General features: G+C 33.6%; 2 protein-coding genes across 3 annotated transcripts; one reads left to right on the top strand and one right to left on the bottom strand.

Annotated features, from left to right (window-relative positions):
• The first annotated feature begins 2686 nt into the window (after positions 1 to 2686).
• LOC113773539 lies at positions 2687 to 4408 on the top strand. The gene is made up of 4 exons (XM_027318177.1): positions 2687 to 2735; positions 2878 to 3124; positions 3208 to 3260; positions 4080 to 4408. The coding sequence occupies exons 1-4, from the start codon at positions 2687 to 2689 to the stop codon at positions 4406 to 4408; spliced, it is 678 nt and encodes a 225-aa protein (XP_027173978.1).
• A 1801-nt stretch (positions 4409 to 6209) lies between these two features.
• Positions 6210 to 20106, bottom strand: LOC113775805 (cell wall protein IFF7-like). 2 transcript variants are annotated; one of them, XM_027320819.1, is made up of 12 exons: positions 19912 to 20106; positions 19693 to 19787; positions 19433 to 19516; positions 18575 to 18682; positions 16537 to 16689; positions 16382 to 16432; positions 15833 to 15886; positions 15631 to 15681; positions 15434 to 15484; positions 15152 to 15233; positions 8451 to 8607; positions 6210 to 6363 (listed from the first exon to the last, which is right to left on the bottom strand). In XM_027320819.1, the coding sequence occupies exons 1-12, from the start codon at positions 19991 to 19993 to the stop codon at positions 6333 to 6335; spliced, it is 999 nt and encodes a 332-aa protein (XP_027176620.1). In that variant the 5' UTR covers positions 19994 to 20106; the 3' UTR covers positions 6210 to 6332. The 2 variants fall into 2 exon arrangements, with proteins under 2 accessions (XP_027176620.1, XP_027176621.1); XM_027320820.1 differs by lacking the exons at positions 6210 to 6363; positions 8451 to 8607 and adding an exon at positions 8799 to 8855.
• Between the last annotated feature and the right edge of the window lie 1866 nt (positions 20107 to 21972).

Below are 21972 nucleotides of genomic sequence, written 5' to 3'. Positions count from 1 at the left end.
CGAGCTCGAGTTTTGAAATAAATATATAATTTTTTTTAAAATATATAATATATAATATAATATAAATATATAATATAAATAAAATATGAAAGCTCGATTAAGCTCGACGAGCACTCGAGTATTTATTTCTTGAGCTCGAACTCGACTCGTTAAATTTAACGAGTAGCTCGAGCTCGAGCTCGAGCTCGATTTTACCGAGCTCGAGTCAAGCTTTTGATCAAGCTGCTCGCGAGCTACTCGCGAGCAGCTTGACTTGCTAGCACCCCTAACTGACACTATTGTATCACTCCCATGTTTACATAAGTGCTACTACTATACTTATTTACTATGTATTACATTTACATAAATGTTACTCCCTCCGTCCCAGAAAGTGTGTCGCATTTCGGGAAGTGTAATTATTATCAACAGTGCAAGACTTTTAAATGATTTGCATTTAAGTTCCGGCAATGCCCCTTGACTTTCAATGTATTCATAACGTGGGTGAATGATAAAAGGGGCACATGTTGTGATAAGACATGCGGGACCCAAAAGATTTAAATGCCTCCACACTACTTTGAAGGAAAGTGTCATGCACGATTGCTATTACCATTTCACGTGAGAGTCACGAACTATTGAGTGTAGTGTTGGTACTTGGTAAGTGAACAGAAATGTGTCACATTGGGCCCACTAAAAGGTAAGAAAAGGCTGTCACATTGAAGGGTATGGAGCGGAAATGTGTGAAAACTTTCATTGCCAATTTTAGTAAGTGACAATTATTTTGGGACGGATAAAAAAGGAAAGTATGACACTATCAATGGGACGGAGGGAGTACTATTATACTTATGTACTATTACTATATTTATTCCAAATCTTCCTACCAACTTCAATAATAAAAAGGAAAAATCGTCCAAAACGTCCTTCACATTTTGTAAAATGACTTTTTTCGTCCCTCACTTTTAAAAGTATAATTTTATGTCCCTTACATATTCACATCGGTCAAATTTAGTCCCTAATTAGGTTTCCGATCATTTTTTGGTCGGAATCCATCACGTGCAAGGCACGTGATCATTTTTTAAGGGTAAATTTGTCAAATTATATTTTACATAATCTAATCTATAGTCCTTCACATTTCATAAAACAAATTTTTTCGTCCCTCACATTTTATAAAATAGTTTTTTCATCCCTCACATTTCACAAAATGAATTTCTCCATCCTTCACATTTCAAAAAAATGAATATTTCCATCCCTCACTAATTATGTGTGTGAGGGAAACCCTAAAAAAAAATATATATGCGTGTGAATACATTTTGTTTAAACACATGTATATGTCTATTTGATTTTGCTTAATAATACGAATAGCATAAATATATGTATGTGTCTATTTGATTTCACTTAATAATACGAATACCATATATTATACATGATCATTTGATTTCATCTGGTATAAGCGAGTAAAAAATCTTGCATTCATTGCCAAGTTGGCCAATAAAGCTATTTTCGGTCAAAATACAATAAGAATATGCAAATTAAGGTTCTATTGGTAAATATTAGTAATAATCATACAAAAAGAGAAGATAGCCCACAAGTTGGACCCAATTACATACATGTGTTTATACTATTATTATTAAGCAAAATCAAATAGGCATATATATGTGTTTAAAAAAATGTATTCACACACATAATTAGTGAGAAATGAAAAATTCATTTTGTGAAATGTGAGGGATGGAGAAATTCATTTTGTGAAATGTGAGGAATGAAAAAAATCATTTTATAAAATGTGGAGGACTATATATCAGATTATGTAAAATATAATTTGACAAATCTACCATTCAAAAATGATCACGTGCCTTGCACATGATGGATTCCTGCCAAAAAATGATCGGAAACCTAGTTAGGGACTAAATTTGACCGATGTGAATATGTAAGGGACATAAAATTACACTTTTAAAAGTGATGGACGAAAAAAGTTATTTTACAAAATGTGAGAGACGTTTTGGACGATTTTTCCTAATAAAAATTAGAAAATCCCATATTTGATTACTTTACTACAACTAATTTATTATGAAATATTTTTGTAATTATTTATTTTTCTCTATAATATGAGTGTGCCTCAGTACATATAACCAATGTTTTTAAACCTGGATCAGAGAGTGAACCGAAAACCTTCCGGTTCACAGTTCAATCCATTCAACCGGTTCAATTCCAGTTCAAAAGTTTAATAATTTTTATTCATTTTAGTATTAAAATTTTGAATAAAACTAAAATATTTATTTTAAAAAATAAATACTTAATAAAATCGGTTGAACCTTCCGATTTTTACCGGTTCAATCGATTATGAACCGATTTTGATCAATTCAATTAATTCTTTGACTTTGTAATTGAATCGGATCGGAGGCGTGACCAATTCGCGGTTCAATTGATCGAACCGGCCCGGTCCGGTCCGGTTTTCAAAACATTGCATACAATGGGAGGGGGTGGGGAACGGAGAGCTTTTGGGTGACGGGTCCGTTTCCATTCCAACCTGTTTCCCGTGTAAGTTTGGTACCCGCATGCTGCATATTTTATGTGTTGGATTCCTTATTCTTTCCAACTGTACTGTTGCGTACATTGAAACCTACCACATACAGACTGTCGAACCACTCCCTTTCATCTTTCTCCACGTTCCAATTTTGTTTTCTGATTACTTCAGAGTTCAATAATCTCCAATATGCCTGAATCAAGAGCAAAACCTTCATCAAGCCTTGCTTCAGAATCAGGTAAGTTTTTCATTGCTTTTCATTTAAAAATCAGCTACCTTTCTTGTTCATTTTTTTGGGGTTCAATTGTTTGTGAATCACATGAAGATTTTGTTATACAAGAGTCCAAGATTCTTATATTTGGTGGTGGATGAAAATGTAGAAAGGGTCTATGCTCATGAAAGAACTAGGGAAGGATTCTATGATTCAAATCGAAGCCCCCATCATCATCCTCAAGATCATCACAAGGAAACTCATGGATTGCGCGATGATATTGAGGAAGAAACTTCTATCAGTGACGTGAAGGCTCCGAATGTGTTTGAACGAGCCAAAGAGGAAATTGAGGCTATTGTTCAGGCAATTCATCCCAGGAAGGAACCTCAGGATACTGGGAATCATGGTCAAGACAGGTTTGGAAAGTTGACAGACCAAATGCCATCCATTTTAATTGATGTGCTTGATTGATTTGTTAATATTGTGAGACGGATTGCAGGCATTCTGCTGCAAATGTGGAATTAAAATCAGAAGTTTCAGAAACTCATTCAGGTATGAACTGTCTTGTCCTGTTTACGATCATGTTTGAAGCGATCTCTTTGGATTTGGAATTTTATTCTCTTCGGTTCTCGAGTCACTTCCCTGTTACTTTAGTAGTATAAGTTTTGAGGGTTGGCCTTGTTGCATTCAATCCACTGGGAATTGAGCACCTTTGTCAGAATTTAATTTACAGGTTTGGTTGCTGTTGTCGTGAAAATGGATGTTGTGTTTCCATTCACGTAATTTTGTTTATGTATGGTGTCTGGAACAAGCATGAATCATTCGCACCACAACGAGTAGATCTTGCAAAAAAGGTGTTCAAAAGAAAAACATAACATGAAAAATTTTCTGTTACGCAAGTTTCTTTGAGGATCTCTAGCAAATATAAAAACTTTGAGGATTAATGTAGATGATCTCTTTCTGCATCGACCCATTAAAAATGTATAATCAAGAGGCATGCTCCAGGGACAATGTGAAGCGTTAATAGTTTTTTAAAATCAAGGAACTGCAAAAGGAAGAGACTTATGAGAGACTATCCCTGGTGTTTGCTTACATATCCGATCTATGATGTCAAATTAAGTTACGGACATCATTTTCTTCTGTAAAAGCTGTTTCGGTGCTTTGAACCAAGTATGATTTTAAGGAATGAGTTAGTGAAACATCTTTAGAAATAACTAGCAGTGATACCTGTTGTAAGTTGTGACTTCCTCCTCCTATTGTCTCTTTTACTCTTCTAACACAAATTAATGTCTTTAAGATACTGATAACTAGGTTCTTGAAGAGTTTGAAGCCCGTACTTGATTATTTATCTCTCTTTTTCAACCTTATTAGAGCATGACAGAAAGTCGCCTAAATTTATTGAGAGAGCTAAGGAAGACATTGAAGCATTTTTACATAAAAAGAAGCCGGCAAATCATCATCATAAAGACACTCATGGAGCAAGTGATGACATAGATGAGAACACTCCCATTAGTGAAATTAAAGGTCCAAACGTCTTTGAAAGAGCAAAGGAAGAAGTTGAGGCCCTTGTTCATGCAATTCATCCGAAGAAGGATTCTAGAACAGACACTTCGTCATCAAAGAAAGAAGGTGGATTCAGGATGTCTATTGGAAAGGGGTTGGAAAAAATGTGTTCTCCACGGAGCCATAATAAAGATTGAGAGTGAAGTCTTGAGCATCTCCGCATTTGATTGGATCAGCAGCTCCCCCATAAATGGTAAGCTAATTATTAAGTACAATTAAAGCACAGAATTGTAAACTTCACCTGCATATGGATATTGTGGAAAGGCCGATCATAGTGGTTATGCCTCTCTTTGCTTCTGTTTTTGTCTTTTCTTGATAAAAGTATTAGATCAAACAAGTTATTTTATTTGCAAGCTCCATGTTTTTATCGATAAGAACTAAAGACTGCACATGAGTAGGGGGCAGTTTACATCAAGAACAAAACAGAGAGGTACAGTTGTTTAAAAAAAAAAAAAAAAGACTAAGGTTCAAGCACAAGTTTAGATTGTCCTGCTGTCTGTTCACTGGTCTCCAACCAGCCACAGTTCTTCTCAAATCCCAGATAATCGGCTGAGTTACACTCATAGGCTCAACATAAAAATGCTTGAACACCCTCACATTCCTTTGGCAACCGAAGTGGTAAATAGTTGCAGCAAAAGCCACTCTCCGGTCCTGGCAAACAAACGTATTCTGAGCATGGTTCGAAGTCTCGGCCGAGACCGAGACGACTCGGCCGAGTCGTCACCGTCTCGGCCCCTACCGATACGATACCGTGACGAAACGATACCGAAATACTTGACTCGTCGAGAAATCGGCCGAGTCGTCACCGTGACGGATTGACTCGGCGAGTCACACCGAGTCACTCCGAGTTATCCCGAGTCAAGACGAGAAATCAGCCGAGTCACACCGTGACGGATTGACTTGGCCGATTCTTTTACTATTTTTTAATTATTTTTATTTAGCATACTTTTTTATATTATTAACAATTTTTAGAATATTAAATACTTTAAAATTTGCGTCTCACCGAGACCGCGACCGATATGCCGAGACCGATGTGGAACGTTCCGGGCCGCGACCACAACCGCGACTGTGACTTTGAACCATGATTCTGAGAGCAATGCTGGATGTGCCACCTTTGTTCTTCACTCCAGCTTGCAGGAGCCTTGAACACTAGGCATTTCTCCTGGACAAATCTCCATACTGCAGAGGACTAAGCATGGTTCAAAGTCGCGGTCGCGGTCACGGTCGCGGCCCGGAACGTTCCACATCGGTCTCGGCATATCGGTCGCGACCTAGGTCATCGTGTTGAGACGCAAATTTTTAAAATATTTAATATTCTAAAAATTGTAAAAAATATGATAAACAAAAATAATTAAAAAATTAGTAAAAATAATAAAAATTCAAGTTGACTCGGATATAAAAACAAAAAAATAAATGTATTGTAACGATTTAATGTATATGAAGTAAAAAGATGATTAAAAAAATTTGTTCACAGAAAATGTGATTGTTTTTTTTAGCAGAAAACTGTGTAATCCTTTGGGCTTGGAAAAAAGAAACTGTATAATCCAAGACAGGCACAATTTGTTTCATATGTAACTCAAATGCGGATCTGGTGTAGAAAGTCGTTAATGGTTTGGATCAGATCACATCAGGTAGATCCTATCTGAAATATTCATTCCAATTTATTTGATTTTGAATTTAATGGCTGAAATCAGACTTTTAAGTTAATGTAAGCTGGCAAGAGCCATTATTAGTTTTACAAGACGAAGTCATATTTGAGCTAAGTCTTGGGTGACCTTTATTTATCAAACAAAAAAGAACTAAATGCTTTAAAACGAAATAACTATCTGAACGTAAAATAGAAATAACTACATATGTAGGTGAATCATTGCACTGTATTATTATTAACACCGAGAAACACAGAAATGTAACATTTTCAAACAAGTTAAAGATTTCATAAAAAAAAAAAAAAAAACTCCAATGAATTTGATCAAAAACCCACAAAATCTTTAGTGAGAAAAAGAGTCTTGGAACTGAAAACCAACAATTCCTCCAAACTGCAACGGGCAATGGTATTCTTTCTTATCCCTCCGCGTAGCAAAAGCAAAACCAACTGGAAATAAAAATGGTAAGCTTAGTCTGTATCCTCTCCGTCATAACCCAATCATATTTTGCACTAATACTTTCTTAAAACTGAGAGTTCAAAGCCATCAATCAATTGAGGCCCTTTTCAAGATAAGATAGAAAATTTTGTACACTGTTTTAGGTGTTTTAGGATAGCAATTGCATGATTACAAGAAGTTAACATTTTATCAAGTAATTACTGGGTTTAGAAATAAGTGTAGCAAAAGAATAAAATGAAAAGATGAAACTTCAAATAATTGAACTTAACTTTAAAACTTCAAATAGTTATTATCAATTAAGTAACTGACATTGTAATGTTATAAAGCTGCCCAAGAAGTTGTTTAGGGTTCTTAATTAGAATAGCCATCAAAGTGTTTTCGGGTATTTTATTTATTTTTCTAGTCCATGTTTCTTCTTAGCAGTTTTCTTTTTTTTTTTCACATTTCCTAATCTATTGATATTTTTTTAGTAGTTTCTTACTTTCCAAATAGTTTCCAAGTTTAATGTTTTCTGTTTTGTTAAATTTCTACTAGCCTAGAGCCCTATAGATAGGCATTGTAATATTCATACCAGTTCTTTTGAAGTGGAGGAGTCTAACACAGAACATCAAGTCCCAGGCTAAACAATTATCAATAAAGCTACCCAAGGAGCAGTTTGAAAATCTTAATTATGATAGCCATCATAGTATTTTTTTTTTTAGTGTTTTATTTATTTTTCTAGTCCATATTTCTTGTTAGCAGTTTTCTTTTTCATTATGTTTCCTTTTCTGTTTAAATGTTTTTAGTAGTTTGTTGCTTTCTAAGTAGATTCCTAGTTTGATATTTCCTATTTTATTAAGTTCTTTACTAGCCTAGAGCCTATACATAAGTCTAGTTCTAGTATTCATTTCAGACTTTTCTCGATTAAACAATTTTGGTTGATTTCATGATCAATTGTTTCGATCAAGGTTAAGATTATGTTGAATCTTTTTTTTTTTTTAGCCTTGAATTCATTTTTTTTTTTATAGAGGGAGTTCGTATAACCCTTTTCTGATCTACGCTTTTGTTTTGTATCGTTAGTGTGCATTACAAAAATTAACACACTAACTCCTCTCATACTTTACATATAATAAGATAAGATGTCACACAGATTATTAATGGAGTTTTGGTCAAATTAGTACCAATATTTTGTTGTAAGGACTCACTTATTTGTAATGGAACTGCTAAGGAATGGATTAACTCAACATTTGAAACATATTGGAATGGCATAAAAAATAGAAAGTTTAAGGACTAAAAATAATTTTGTAGAAAAGTTTGACTTTGGTATTAATTCACCTCAAAATTTTCTTTTTTTTAATCAACATTTTTGCAAAATCAACATAGATGTGTAGATACTCCAAAAGAATAATTGATGTATGTAAATTTGTGTGTGTCTATCCAAATACCCAATGTTGATGTTTCATTAAGTTTGTTTTTCTGGTTGATCTTTCAATTTAGAGAAAAATGTGTAGTTTTAATATCCAAACTTTGACATACGAGCGGTTTTAGTTCCCAAATTTTGGACAAAAACAAATATGGTACCCAATTTTTCAACTTTTGAGCACATTTAGTACATTTAACAATTTTTTCCAAAATTGTAACTGAAAAAAGCCATGTGATAGTCACATATCCGACAACTATTGTATAAAACATGTCAAAAAAATGTAAAGTATTCTTCTAACACTAAGTACTTAGTTTAAGGACTAAATTTAACTTTTTTTTGTTAGTATCTTTTTATATAATAGTTGGCGAAAATGTGACTCTTTCCTATTGCAATTTGAAAAAAATCCATCAAAGGTTATAAATGCTTGTGCTCAAAAGTTCAAAGATTGGGTACCAGATTTGCTTTTGTCTAGAGTTTGGGAAATAAAATTGCTCATGTGTCAAAATTTGGATACCAAAATTGCATTTTTCTCTTCAGTTTATGTCTCATTTATTGTTATATTCTAGATTGTCCTATCAATTTCTATTGGAAGACGAACAGTTTGACATAAAATGGTTATGAAGAATAAGATACTACTGTAGAAGAAGAGAGCAGTTAAGATCTGTTAGTCTTTACCACTTAACGGACGCACTCTGGGACTTGCCTTTGACCTCTTTTTCCTCCATCTTTCCAGCATTATTCTCACGGGAAACATTTTCGTAAAGCATTTTTGTTAACGTGCTGGTAACGTCATCCGTCGATCCTTCAGTATCAAAATTTTGACTGCTCTCATCTGTACGTAGCAAAGATGAACAAGTCATGTAAGAATTCATCAACATCAGTTGTGTTGTATTTTTCATCGGCTTTAACATGAAAGGTAAGATGACTGAGTAAAAGATTATGTGAATAAACTTTAGAACATCCATTGGTTTAATATATGCACATGAAATGAACAAGGAGGAAAGTTGAATGTTACCTTGCTCGTCAACTATTTGGAATTTAAACTGTGCTCCCTCAAGGTTTAAGTTTTTACTGGTTGGCCTAAAAATATAATAAAATAACAAGGGTTTTTACTGCTTGATGTAATACTAGTTGGTTAATTTTGTTTTGAAATTAGTCCAAGATTAACTTGCAAATTTTACCTTACTTCACATGGAAAACAAAATATTACTTCTACTTCATATTTATGCACTTTCTCTTGCAGTTTAAAACATGATGTCCAACCACTTTTCTTTATCACATGCATACGTTCAACACAGAAATTGCCAGAATATTTTTTGTTTTACAAATACCTTAAAAAATAACCATCCAAATGCAGTCGATGTTATGGAGATATACATTTATGTACGCAAGACATAAGTGTTGATAAATATATTGTTGAATTCTTGATTTATATATTGAGTCTCTTTACTGGATTTTCTCCTCGGGTTTTCCTCCCTAACATTTCTCCCCAAGAAAAGAAGAGCTCTTTGCTGTAGGTATTACATAACTAAAAATTTGTTTCGTTGGTAATTAACAGCAAAGCGTCCACGATTTGTTTTTTTTAACTCTATAACTCTCAAAGGAACACATTCTTAAGATGAAGAATTATGTTGGCTGGCTCATGATTGGTCTGCTAACTCCTTCGTGCATTAGTTCAAAAGTCTTGTATTTTCTGTTATGGTTTATCATATTTGGATTGCACGTAACGCTGTGATGAGGTTCAGCGTACGGTAATTGTTTATGTGGCGTTGTCCCACATCGGCTTTTGTATAAGCAAACCTTTCCCTTAGTTGCCTATAAATATAGTGGGCCTGTGATGGGGTTAAGTGCACCAAAACCAAGAGAGCATTAGTGGGTTATTTGGGCCTTTGGGTCATTAAATCTTTTATTTAGTTAAAAACTTTTGGATTCTCTTGTGCTTTTAGTATTATGTGTTTTGGTTTTAAGAACACTTTCCTAAGGCATCTTTTGTATTTTCTTCTTCATAGTAAAATATTGCTCCTCTTCCGCCCGTGGACGTAGGTCAATTTGACCGAACCACGTAAATTTCTGTGTTCTTGTTTTACTTATTTCTGCTTTGTTATTTGTCTTTTGGGGTTGCCAAAAATCCTTTCATCAATTTCCTGGGCCAGACCTAACAAATTGGTATCAGAGCTTTTTCGGAGGTTTTGAATTTTGTGGCAACAATGACAATAATAAAGACTGTCGTCGAGAAATTTGACAGGAATGTCAATTTCGAGATGTGGCAACTCAAGATGGAGCCCATTTTGGTTCAAGACGGAGTTGATCTAGCGATACACGGAATTGAGAAAAAGCCAGAGGGTGTGACAGATGCAAATTTTGCTGAGATGGATAAGAAGGCAAGATCCAGTATTATCTTAAATCTCTCTGACGAGATTTTGCAGGAGGTAACCACTGAGACTTCGGCAAAGACCATGTGGGACAAACTCAAGGTCTTGTACATAAAGAAGACAGTTGATAATCGGCTTTATTTGAAACAAAGTTTGTATATGCTTCGCATGATTGAAGGTACATCTATACTCTCACATCTTGATAAATTTGATTCCATTATTATGGATTTGGAGAATATAGATTCGAAAATTGATGATGAGGATCAGGCCCTGTTAATTTTGTGTTCCTTTCCCCAATCTTTTAAACATTTTCGCGATACTATGATTTATGAAAAAGAAACAATTTCGTATCGAAAAATTAAATCTGTATTAAAATCTAAAGAGCAGATAGACAGGGATATTACTGGAGAATTTAATGGAGGTCAGACAGAAGGTCTGGTTGTTAGGGCAGAACTGAGAGAAGAGAATTTGATAAAAGTAGATCTAAATTCAGACATAGAAATGTGGAGTGCAATTATTGTCATAAAATGGGGCACATTAAGGCAGATTGTTTCAAATTAAAAAATAAATTGAAACAAAAGGGGAAACCTGGTGAGAAAAATTTTGAGACTGCCGAAACTGGCGTTGCAGCTGATGAGAGTGAAGGAAATATTTTCTTTGTGACTGATGACAGGACAAGATCTAAAAATGAATGAATTTTAGATCCGGGGTGCTCTTATCACATGTGTCCTAATAGGGATTTATTTTCCACTTATGAATCTTATAATGGTGGAATTATTTTTGATGGGCAATAATGCAGCTTGCAATGTTGTTGGTAAGGGTACAATTCGAATTAAAATGCATGATGGTATTGTGAGGACGCTTACTAATGTTAGACATGTTCCTGATTTAAAAAAGAATCTCATCTCTTTAGGTACCCTAGAGGCTCTTGGGTGCAAATACACAGCTGAAAATGGCGTTATGAAGGTTTCTAAAGGTGCTCTCGTTGTAATGAAAGCTTGCATGGTTGGTAGTTTATATGTTTTGCAGGGATCTATTGTCACATGTTCGATTGCCGTTTCGTCATCATCATCTTCTTTGTCTGATTCTGACATCACCAAATTGTGGCATATGAATTTGGGACATATGAGCGAGAAAGGCTTGGGTATACTAAACAAAAGGGGACTTCTTTGCGGTTAGAGTACTGGATCACTGGAATTCTGTGAACATTGTATCTTTGGGAAGCAAAAAAGAGTTAGTTTCAATTTTCCAGTAATTCATAAGACGAAAGGTACTCTTGATTATATTCATTCAGATTTATGGGGTCCATCTCGTGTTCCGTCTAAGGGTGGTGCCAGGTATATGTTGACTTTCATTGATGATTATTCAAAGAAAGTTTAGGTTTATTTTCTTAAACATAAGAATGATGTTTACCTCACTTTCAAGTAATGGAAAGTTTTGATTGAGAAACAGACAGGTAAACAAATCAAGCGGTTTAGAACAGATAATGGCATGAAATTTTGTGAAAGAGAATTTGATGAATTTTGCAAGAATGAAGGAATTGTTCGGCATCATACTGTCAGGATGACGCCTCAACAAAACGGTGTGGTTGAACGTATGAACAGAACACTTTTGGAGAGAACGAGGTGCATGATCTCTAACGCAGGGTTGGCAAAAGATTTTTGGGTTGAGCCAATTTCTATGGCCTATTATATTGTCAATCGTGCTCCTTCTGCTGCTCTTAATTTCAAAACTCCTGAGGAAGTTTGGTCAGGTACTCCTACTGATTATTCTGATTTTAAAATTTTTGAGTATCCAGCATACATGCATGTAAATGATGAAAAATTGGAATTTCGAGTTAAAAAGTGTATTTTCCTTGGGTATACTTCTGGGGTGAAAGGATACAGATTATGGTGTCCTGATCCTAAATTTTCAAAATTTATAATCAGTAGAGATATTACTTTTGATGAATTCTCTATGTTATCTTTCAAGAAGGAGTCTTCTAGTTCTTGTCAAACAGATGATAGTATGCAGAAGCAGGTGGAGCTTGAGATTGATAGTTTTGGTCCTTCTATTCAACAAGTGCCAGTAGATGCATCTGAATCTACTGATAAAAATAATTCAGAAGAGAAATAATATTCCATTGCCAGAGATAGACCAAGGAGGGATATTCGACCACCACAAAGATATGCAAATTTGGTTGCATATGTTTTGTCTATTGCAGAAGAAACTGATGTAGTTGATGAGCCTACTACTTATTCAGATGCGATTTCTTGTGATGATTTTGCTAAGTGGTTGGTTGCGATGAATGAAGAAATTGAGTCTCTCCATCGAAATGGAACTTGGGTTCTTGTGAAGCCGCCTCCAGGTAAGAAAATTGTTAGATGCAAATGAATTTTCAAGAAGAAAGAAGGTATTCCAGGAGTTGAAAATGCAAGGTACAAAGCACGTTTGGTTGCAAAGGGTTATAGTCAGGTACAAGGTGTTGATTTTAATGAAGTACTTTCACCTTTTGTTAAGCATAACTCTATTTGTGTTTTGCTTGATTTAGTTGCCATGTATGATTTGGAATTGGAGCAACTTGATGTTAAGACAGCTTTATTACATGGTGAAATTGAAGAAAAAATTTATATGAAGCAACATCAGGAATTTGAAATTGAGGGAAAGGAAGACCATGTTTGTTTGTTAAAGAAATCCTTATATGGATTGAAACAATTTCCAAGACAGTGGTATAAGAGATTTGATACTTTTATGTTGAGTCATGGTTATTCAAAGAGCATGTATGATAGTTGCGTTTACTTCCGGAAATTAGATGATGGTTCTTTTATTTATTTGTTGCTTTATATTGATGACATGCTCATTGCTGCCAAGAATTTATCAGAAATTCACACTTTGAAATTGCAGTTAAGTAGTGAATTTGACATGAAATATTTGGGAGCAGCTAAGAAAATTCTTTGCATGGAGATCAAAAGAGACCGATGAGCTGAAAAATTATTCTTAACTCAAGAAAATTATCTTGAGAAGGTCTTGGAGAAATTTGGCATGAAAGATACTAAACCTGTTACTACTCCTCTTGCTAATCATGTTCGACTATCTACTGCTCAGTCACCACAGTCAGTTGAAGAGGAAGAGTATATGGTACGGGTTCCTTATTCCAACGCAGATGGCAGCATTATGAATGCAATGGTTTGTATTTGTCCAGATATTGCACAAGCAGTCAGTGTGGTTAGCAGGTATATGTCGTGTCCTGGAAAAGCATATTGGCAGGCTATAAAGTGGATTCTCAGATACTTACGAGAGACTTCAAATTGTAGTTTGAAGTTTAGAAGCAATAATGACACTTTGGTTGGTTTTGTAAATTCTGACTATGTTAGGGATCTTGACAGGAGAAGATCACTTTCAGGTTACGTATTTTGCATTAGCGGTTGTGTAGTTAGTTGGAAAGCTACTTTACAACCCGTTGTAACTTTATCTACTACGGAGACAGAATATATGGTCATGATTGACGCAATCAAAGAAGCCTTGTGATTGAAGAGTCTGTTTGGCGAACTTAGTCTGCATCAAGGTGTTACTACTATTTATTGTGATAGTCAAAGTGCCATTCATTTGACTAAAGACCAGATATATCATGAGAGAACGAAACACATTGATGTGAAATTTCATTTCATTCGAGATACTATTGTTGGTGGAAAAGTCCTTGTTCAGAAAATCAGTACCAAAGAGAATTCTGCTGACATGTTTGCGAACCTCTTCCAGTTTACAAGTTCAAGAAATGGTTGAATTGGGTTGGTATTCGTTGTTGGTGATTTAGGCCCATTGAGGCTTATGTGGAGAAGGTGGAACAGTTTTGCTATTGTTGATGTTAGGGACACGCCAAGGTGGAGATTTGTTAATGTGGCGTTGTCCCACATCGACTTTTGTATAAGGGAACCTTTCCCGTAGTTGCATATAAATATAGTGGGCCTGTGATGGGGTTAAGTGCACCAAAACCAAGAGAGCATTAGTGAGCTATTTGGGCCTTTGGGTCATTAAGCCTTTTGTTTAGTTAAATACTTTTGGGTTCTCTTGTGTTTTTAGTATTAGGTGTTTTGGTTCTAGAAATACTTTCCTAAGGCATCTTTTGTATTCTCTTCTTTATAGTAAAATATTTCGCCTCCTCCGCCCGTGGACGTTGGTCAATTTGACCGAACCACGTAAATTCCTGTGTTCTTGTTTTACTTATTTCTGCTTTGTTATTTGTCTTTTGGGGTTATCAAAAATTCTTTCGTCAATTTTCTGGGGCTAGACCTAACAGTAATAGCTTAGGGTAAGATTCCAAAAACTCATGAAACTTGGAAGTTGGCTTTAGAATGAGGTTTGTCTTGTAAATGTTTTAGTTAGCTTTTGAGACTTTGTAAATGGTATAGGCTACTTTTATGCATTTAAGATTCTTTTAAAAAATTTCTTTTTCAGTAGGAAAGAGTGGAACTTAATAGAGGAGGAATTTGAATTCGAGACTTTTAATTCTTGAAATCTCAACTTTAACCACTAAATTAAGTTTTTGTTGAATACATATTTAAGATTGTTTTTCTTGTAAATCTTCACTGTTGATCTTAAAAATAAGTTTTACAGTTTGCTTGAAGACAGATATATATATATATATATATATTAAACTGAAAGAAATGATATATACACTCTACTTATATAAACCTCTTGTTTTGCTTTTTCCTTATGTGGAAAAACAAAACTTTCGTGCGCATTTTTATTATGAGAGTTTTTTTTTAGTCCTTTCATTTAATAGAAAAACAGAAAGTGGAATATATAGATCAATATTCTTAATTAATGTAGTTAAGTAAAGCTTGTAATCTTCTCAATTAGGAAAAAGTTGAATATATGTGAATCTTATATCTTTTCCTTTTTCTAATTCCCTTCTTAAAATGCAGTTCTTATTACATTAATTTCTAATGGTTGGTGTATCTTATCAATTTATTCCATAAATCTTTCGTCAAAAAATTAAACTAAATTAAACTTGAAATTAGTACATACCGGTGACTCTTCTTGAATGTCTCCGTCTCGTATTTGGGTTATTGGGCACAACTTCTTCACTTGCTGGTACTCCAGTTTCAACCTTAAAAATATATATATAAAACAAATGAATATTTGGAGAAATTTAGGAAAGAAATGAATTCATTATATGCATAACAGGTATCATCTGAAAAGGTTGTGAAAATTAGAGGTCCAGTTTTCAATTCACCCCTTCACCACCTCACTTTTTGAATCCCATCCTTCCTCTACTTTAGAAAAGCGGGGAAAAAATTCTCATCTCACATTTGGGTTATCTGGCGCACCGTTTTCAACTATTGGATTTTCAATGACAACCTGCAAAGTAAGGAATAACTGTTGATCTCATTCATCATATTTTCATCTTATTTGGAGAAGTAAGAGGAAAAAATCCATCAATCTTAAGCATTTAAAAAAAAAAAAAAAAGAGTTCTCCTTGATGATATTGGTGGTCTGGATCTCACATTTGAGCTATCAAGCGAAGCATTTTCAGTTGCTAGTGTTTGGGTTCCAACCTGCCAAAAAAAGGGCAAAAAAAAAAACGAATACATCAACAAATATTGAGTTGAATCATAATATTTTTCTGTTATTTGGAAAAATTAGAAAGTGGTTCAATGAATTTAAAATCAATATTGTTCACAAAGGCGATGATTGTCTAAGCCTCACATTTGAGTTATTGGCCGCAACATCTTCAGTTTTCGGTGTAGCTTCAGTCTTAACCTTCAAACAAAGAAAATCAAACATTGAATTGAATCACCATATGTTTTTATTACATATCAATGTTTCCTAGTAATATATGCATCAGGGATGTAGATGGATGATATATGTACAAAAATTTGAAATTCAAGTATCTAGAATCAATTGGCCCACTCTTTAGAGTCGATTCCTTTAGAGTAGGTTCCCCCCTAAAAGTAGGAGTAGGAGTAAGTTAGGTTAGACTAGATGTGCCGTTACGACAAAAAAAAAAAAAAAATCTAAACTTCCTAATTTATACACTGTTTATCTAGACTTCTTAGCATTGAGATACTCTTGACATTTTAGTTTGCTCCGTTGCTAATGACAATTTCATGACTTTGACATTTTAATGTAAAAACATAAAAAAGTGATATATATAACTTGAGAGAAACCATAAAAGGGTTATCTGATAAAGTGTTAATTTGTAATTTACTCGTAAATATGAGACCAATATTTTTCTCGAAGGGGTGTAATTCTCACATTTGAGTTCTGGGCCGCAACATCTTCAATTGTTGGTGCTGTAATTCCAACCTTCAAAAATAAAAAATAAAAAAGAAAATTGAAAACTGAATGGAATCATCATATTTTTGGTTTTTTTTTGGGGAAATTAGAAGGAAAAAAAATACTCTTCTTACAGGTGGGCATCCACCAGATCCCACATTTGAGCTATCAAGCGTAGCATTCTCAGCTGCTGGTGTAGTAGTTACAACCTTCAAAGTCTCTTGTCCAGTTCTCACATTTGAGTTATTGACCTCAGCATCTTCTGTTGTTGGTGCTTCAGATGTAACCTTTTGAGATAAAGCAAGAAAAGAAACAAAAAGAAGATCAATAATTAGTTGAATTAATCCCATGTTTCTGCTTTTCTTGGAAAGTACCATACAAAATTCAATAATTTCATGCACGAATTTATACAAATGTAGTCCTAAAGACACGTCCTGTCTATGTACAACTTCAAGAAACATTAATCAATAAGTAAGAGAAGGAGTTTCAAAGAGTTCAATTGCTAGCTGCCCTCACACAAAAAATTTCAAATAAGTCACTAAACTTCTAACTTTGCAGTCATTTCGTTTATTTTAGCGATTAAGTTTCTCTGCCTCTATTAAGTTTTGGTGCATTTATCTCCATGCATAATATTTTCCCTTGTGGTATTTTTTGTTTTTTGTTTTTAAATTTTCATATTTTCTTTAGAGTAGCAGCTTGAATGTAAATAAACTATCTCAAATTCATTTTTTAGGCTGCTAAATTTTTTCTTTCACCAAAATAGTGATTGAAGTAACGTAAAAAATGAATTTTTTAGACCAAAAAATATATACGTTTTTATTAGTTAAATAACCACCATTTTTATTAGTTGAGTGAAAAAATAAATTAAGAAGCAAAGATGGGGAATGGGGAATTAGAATTTAAAATCTCTAAAATCTAGAGTTTTAATTTTAGTCACTAGACCAAAGCCTCCTCTCTCGGGAGGTCAACAAAAGTTATTTCATCATTTACTAGTAGATTTCACCTTGTTTATATAATATCCAAAAAAGACTATAGAATCTCTTCTTATTTTAAGGTCAATTATGCAGAAGGTCACTAAAATATTGCCATTGTAACATTTGGCTCTTGTAATATTAGATTGACCTTTAGAATATAACAAGAGGGTATTACTAGAAAACTATGAATTAATTGATCTACTGCTAAATAAGGTAGAGCACTTAACAAATTGAATCAAGCTCAAATTACTGATATATTCTGTGAACTCAAACTCAAATTAATTTGTTTATGTATCAAATGAACACAGGTTGATATTCGAATTCATTTTTTCTGCACTTTCTATTTCGAAAGTACAGAATAAAAGTTCCCCAATCGTTTCATAAATCATTTGTATTTGATGTTAATTAATAGAGCCTGGCTGGGCCAATTTAAACATATATCGTTTTCTATAAAGCTGTTTGACAGATAGATTTTTCATTTTTTTGCAGGCAAGCACCCCACAATAATAAAGGCATCTTGATACAATCCAAATGGATAAGGACAATTTAAATATATATCATTTTCTGTGTCTGTTGTCACAACCGACCAAACCATCATACGTTGAACTCCATTGATAGAGGACATTTTTTTGTTTTGGTCAAAAATAAAAGATAGAGGACAATTGACAACAACTCAAAGAAAAGATGCATGAAGTTGATTGAGGGCTAGATGTATATTTTTGCATGCATGAATGTATGCTACAATTATGATGACACGAATGATGATATACTATACAAAATACTACTATGCGATTAAAAGAATGTTCCAAAATTTTGTCATACTTTTCATTTTGGAATGTGCTAAAATATTTGTCTTGATTAGAAAGTCAGAACTCTTTTTGATCTTTTCTTTTTTCAATATTGTCCTTGCTCTTGATCAAATGCATGTTACATTTAAATTTAAAATTTGAATTTTAAGGAGTAAAATTGGAAAAAAAAATATCCAGACATCACAATTAAAACACTATTGATAAAAAGCCGAATTTCCAAAATGTGACCAAACTTTTGGCACTGAGGGAATACTACCCATGTTAACGATGAAAATTACTGAAGGTATTATCATGTGTAAGAATAGTAAAATGGCACCTACAATTTATGAAGTTAAATCAAGATCACGTATTTGAATTCTAAAGTTGATGCAAATAATGGATTCGCTTACAGCCACAATGTTAGTTTGAATTTTCAACCGGCTTTGTGTGGAGGTGGTAGAAGATGTAGACGTAGTTGGCGCTGTAACACTTTGAGATCCACCTTCACTGTTAAGGACCTGCCAAAATTACTGCCATTGTTAACCAATGGGGAATTATCCAATTGCCAGCCTAATATAGATACAAAGTAGTATTAGATTTAAAAATTGGATCCTAATGTGTGTGTGTATATATATATATATATATATATATATATATATATATCAGAAACAGAACAATCAGATAATTAGAAAAATAGCAATGACAATAAAAAAAGAGTAAATCTTATATACACTGACAATGTATACACTATTATCGTTGGATTCATGACGTGTATGCAAAAATTAAATTTCAAATTTAAATTTTGCATAGTTATCATTCATGCAATACTGAGAGTGTATATACTATCAGTGCAGGAAAGATTAATCTATAAAAAAAATAAATAAAATAAGTAGTAGTGCTATAAATGCATTAATAGTGAATGAAACTTAAGCTACAGGAGTCGAAAATTGATTTTTCGTTGCATTTTCAATAATTTGTTTGTTTAATAGAATACAGTACTTTCTGGCAAACATAAAACAACCCTCAAGGAAATTCAGAGTACAACAATTTTATCTAATACAACGTAATGATTTAAAACTGCTCAGTACAATAATTCCAGAATGTAGTTCCAGAAAAGCCGACAGAAACACAGGATATCCACGAAGTGGGGAAAAAATGGAAACAAGAAAAATGAACCATACAATCATAACACCATAAATCCCAGAAGTTTAATCAGTATATATCACATATTCTTTGTAACAATGAACACACTTAAAGGATCAACTTACGGCCGAAATTCTGGTTTCAGCAGTGGAAGATGTAGAATTCGCAGGCAAAACTCTTGGAGCTGATCCATCTTCAGGGTTAGGAACCTGGAAAAAAACTACAGAAGTCATTTCTAAGCATGTGTCTGTGAAAACGAAGAAGATATAAAACTACGATAGTACTTTGCATCCAGTTCTTAAAAGCTAAAAGCATGTCTGTTACACATGTTTCTTGATCAACTATTGAAGGCATCAAATCGAGCAAAATGTACAAGTTCTTGAACCTGATGTGTTGTTCCACAGGGATTTCTCCGAAACCATAGAGTATGTCCCCCGGAAGGGCGCGTGTAAAATGCGTGCTGACACGTAGTTTCTTGTACTAGACGAGGCAAAAGCAAAGGCATAATTAGTTGAAAAAAAAAAATAACGAGCTGGTGAACCAAAATCATGAAACAAACTTGAAAGTTATTGACAGCAAAGACTTCAGTTCATAGTTTGCAGACCTTTATCCTGCTGTTCTTCATGGTCAACCTCCAGGGGTGTTTTTTCATCGGTTGATTTTTGCTGGTTTGTTGTTTGATACATGATAAACTTAGAACTTGAAAGTTCTGATTTTGCTTGATATTTTTACTTGCACTCTGGAGTCTAGTGCTCCTTCAACCCTCAACCGTTCTTGCTTTTCAATTCAATGTGGTGAGGAGAAGGTTCCTCCTAATTATTGAAGTCCACCGCCTTATTTAATTCGTCTGCGTTGACGAGGAGAAGAAGACCAAGACAATTCTCAGCCAGGGGTTGCAATAGGGCGGGGTTGGGGCAGGCGACCCTTCCCCACCCCCGCCGCGTCCTGCTTTCCCTGTGGGGCACTCGTGGAATTAAAAAAAAAGTTGTTATATAATTTCATTATAATTAAATTTTAGTAAATAATCAAGTACTAAAATATCAACATATCATTAAATTATTATTCATTGTAATTTCAAAATTAAAACTCATAAAAATAATTAAAGAAAAGTTATTTGAATACAATCTAATATGATAAAATGAATATAACTAAAATAATCAAGTTTTCACTCTTGATACAAATACAATCACTAAATTATTATTGTGTTTTTTTAGAAAAAATTTATTATTGTATTAAGTGTAGTTAAGAATTTAATATAAATGTATTAATAAATTTAGTATAAATAATTAATAATTTTATTAATAGACATATATAATTAGTAGTATAATTGATAATATCAATTATATTACATATATTAATATACATTAAATGATACATATAACCAATAATGTCATTATTATAAATTTATAACTAATTAAATTAAATATTATATATATATTTATGTACATATATATATATATATTTTTTTCAACGGGTGGTGGGGCGAGGGGTAGGACGGAACCCCGCCCTGTTTCTAAACGGCCAATAGCAGGCACTCGTCCCATTGTCATCCTTATTCTCAGCTACTATGAACTTGGACAAGGCCAAAATTTTCTTGCAAATTGGAATCTGTCGCTCCACTTTTTTGCTAACCCGTGATATTGTTTACAGTTGAGTCATTGTCCAAGACGGCCGCCCTCCCTTGCTGTGTTAATAATATACATTGCTAACCTTAATTTATAGGTACACTATTATTATTTTTGTGTCTCTAATTTGGATTGTTAGGTGGACACAATGAAGCAAAAAAAGAACAAATCATTGACTCAACTTACCTTTAAGTAAAAGCTAAAAAATGTTTTATACTGCTGTAAATTTTTTTTCAACAAATATACTGCTGTAAAATCAATGTGGGCTATTTAGTCTCTCTAATATAGTGATAATTACTTCTATTTCTTCTTTTTTTTTTTAATTTTCACTCCATTTGAAACAATGGCAACAGGAAATGGGAATTCAAACTGGGTTTTAGTGAGGATGAGAATCGAAATTAAGGAGCCAAAAAATATTTTTTTCAGCAGGGAGCATCGACATATTTGCATTTTTTAGGGTAAATTCCACTTTACCCCCTATGATTTAATATTTTTTTTACATAAGCCCCCTATGGTTTGGATTAAAGTGTCATTTGTAACGAAAATGATCATTCGTAACGGAATCAACTAAAATATCAAAAATACCCTTATGTAAAGTTGAAATTTATTTATTAACCAAAGGGGATTATGTGTATATTTTAAAAATCATTAAGTGATTATATGATAAAGAATTAACCCATAAGGGGGTTATATGGTAAAATATAAAAATCATGCAGGGTTATTGTGCTATATATCTATAAGGGTAATTTCGATATTTTTAAAGTTTCGTTGCAAATAACTATTTCCATTACTTTGACACTTTAATCTAAATCAGGAAGGAGTTATGTATATTTTTTGAAACTATAGGGGAGTTATGTAAAAAATACTAAATCACAGGGGGTTAAAGTGAAATTTGCCCCTTTTTTAGGTGGCGTGCTATGTACCTCCAAGCACAGTATTTAGGGCATTTTTGCACTAATCAAATTAATTAGATGTTACATTTCAAACTCTAACTAGCCTCCTAATTGGAAGAAACTCAAACTGCTGGTTCCAAGAAAGTG

The sequence above is a fragment of the Coffea eugenioides genome, chromosome 6 (assembly GCF_003713205.1).
Source record: "Coffea eugenioides isolate CCC68of chromosome 6, Ceug_1.0, whole genome shotgun sequence".
Taxonomy (NCBI): Eukaryota; Viridiplantae; Streptophyta; class Magnoliopsida; order Gentianales; family Rubiaceae; genus Coffea; species Coffea eugenioides.
Note: the sequence above shows the minus strand (reverse complement) of the source record. Positions and strands in the feature narration are given on the sequence as shown.

Excerpts from the sequence above, each read along its gene's own strand:
- LOC113773539 (XM_027318177.1), top strand. The coding sequence starts at position 2,687 with ATGCCTGAATCAAGAGCAAAACCTTCATCAAGCCTTGCTTCAGAATCA. Across the intron at positions 2,736-2,877 it reads AAGCCTTGCTTCAGAATCAG|AAAGGGTCTATGCTCATGAA; the intron begins GTAAGTTTTTCA and ends ATGAAAATGTAG. Across the intron at positions 3,261-4,079 it reads AGTTTCAGAAACTCATTCAG|AGCATGACAGAAAGTCGCCT; the intron begins GTATGAACTGTC and ends CAACCTTATTAG.
- LOC113775805 (XM_027320819.1), bottom strand. The coding sequence starts at position 19,993 with ATGTATCAAACAACAAACCAGCAAAAATCAACCGATGAAAAAACACCC. Across the intron at positions 19,788-19,911 it reads TGAAGAACAGCAGGATAAAG|TACAAGAAACTACGTGTCAG; the intron begins GTCTGCAAACTA and ends TGCCTCGTCTAG. Across the intron at positions 8,608-15,151 it reads ACATTCAAGAAGAGTCACCG|ATGAGAGCAGTCAAAATTTT; the intron begins GTATGTACTAAT and ends TGCTACGTACAG.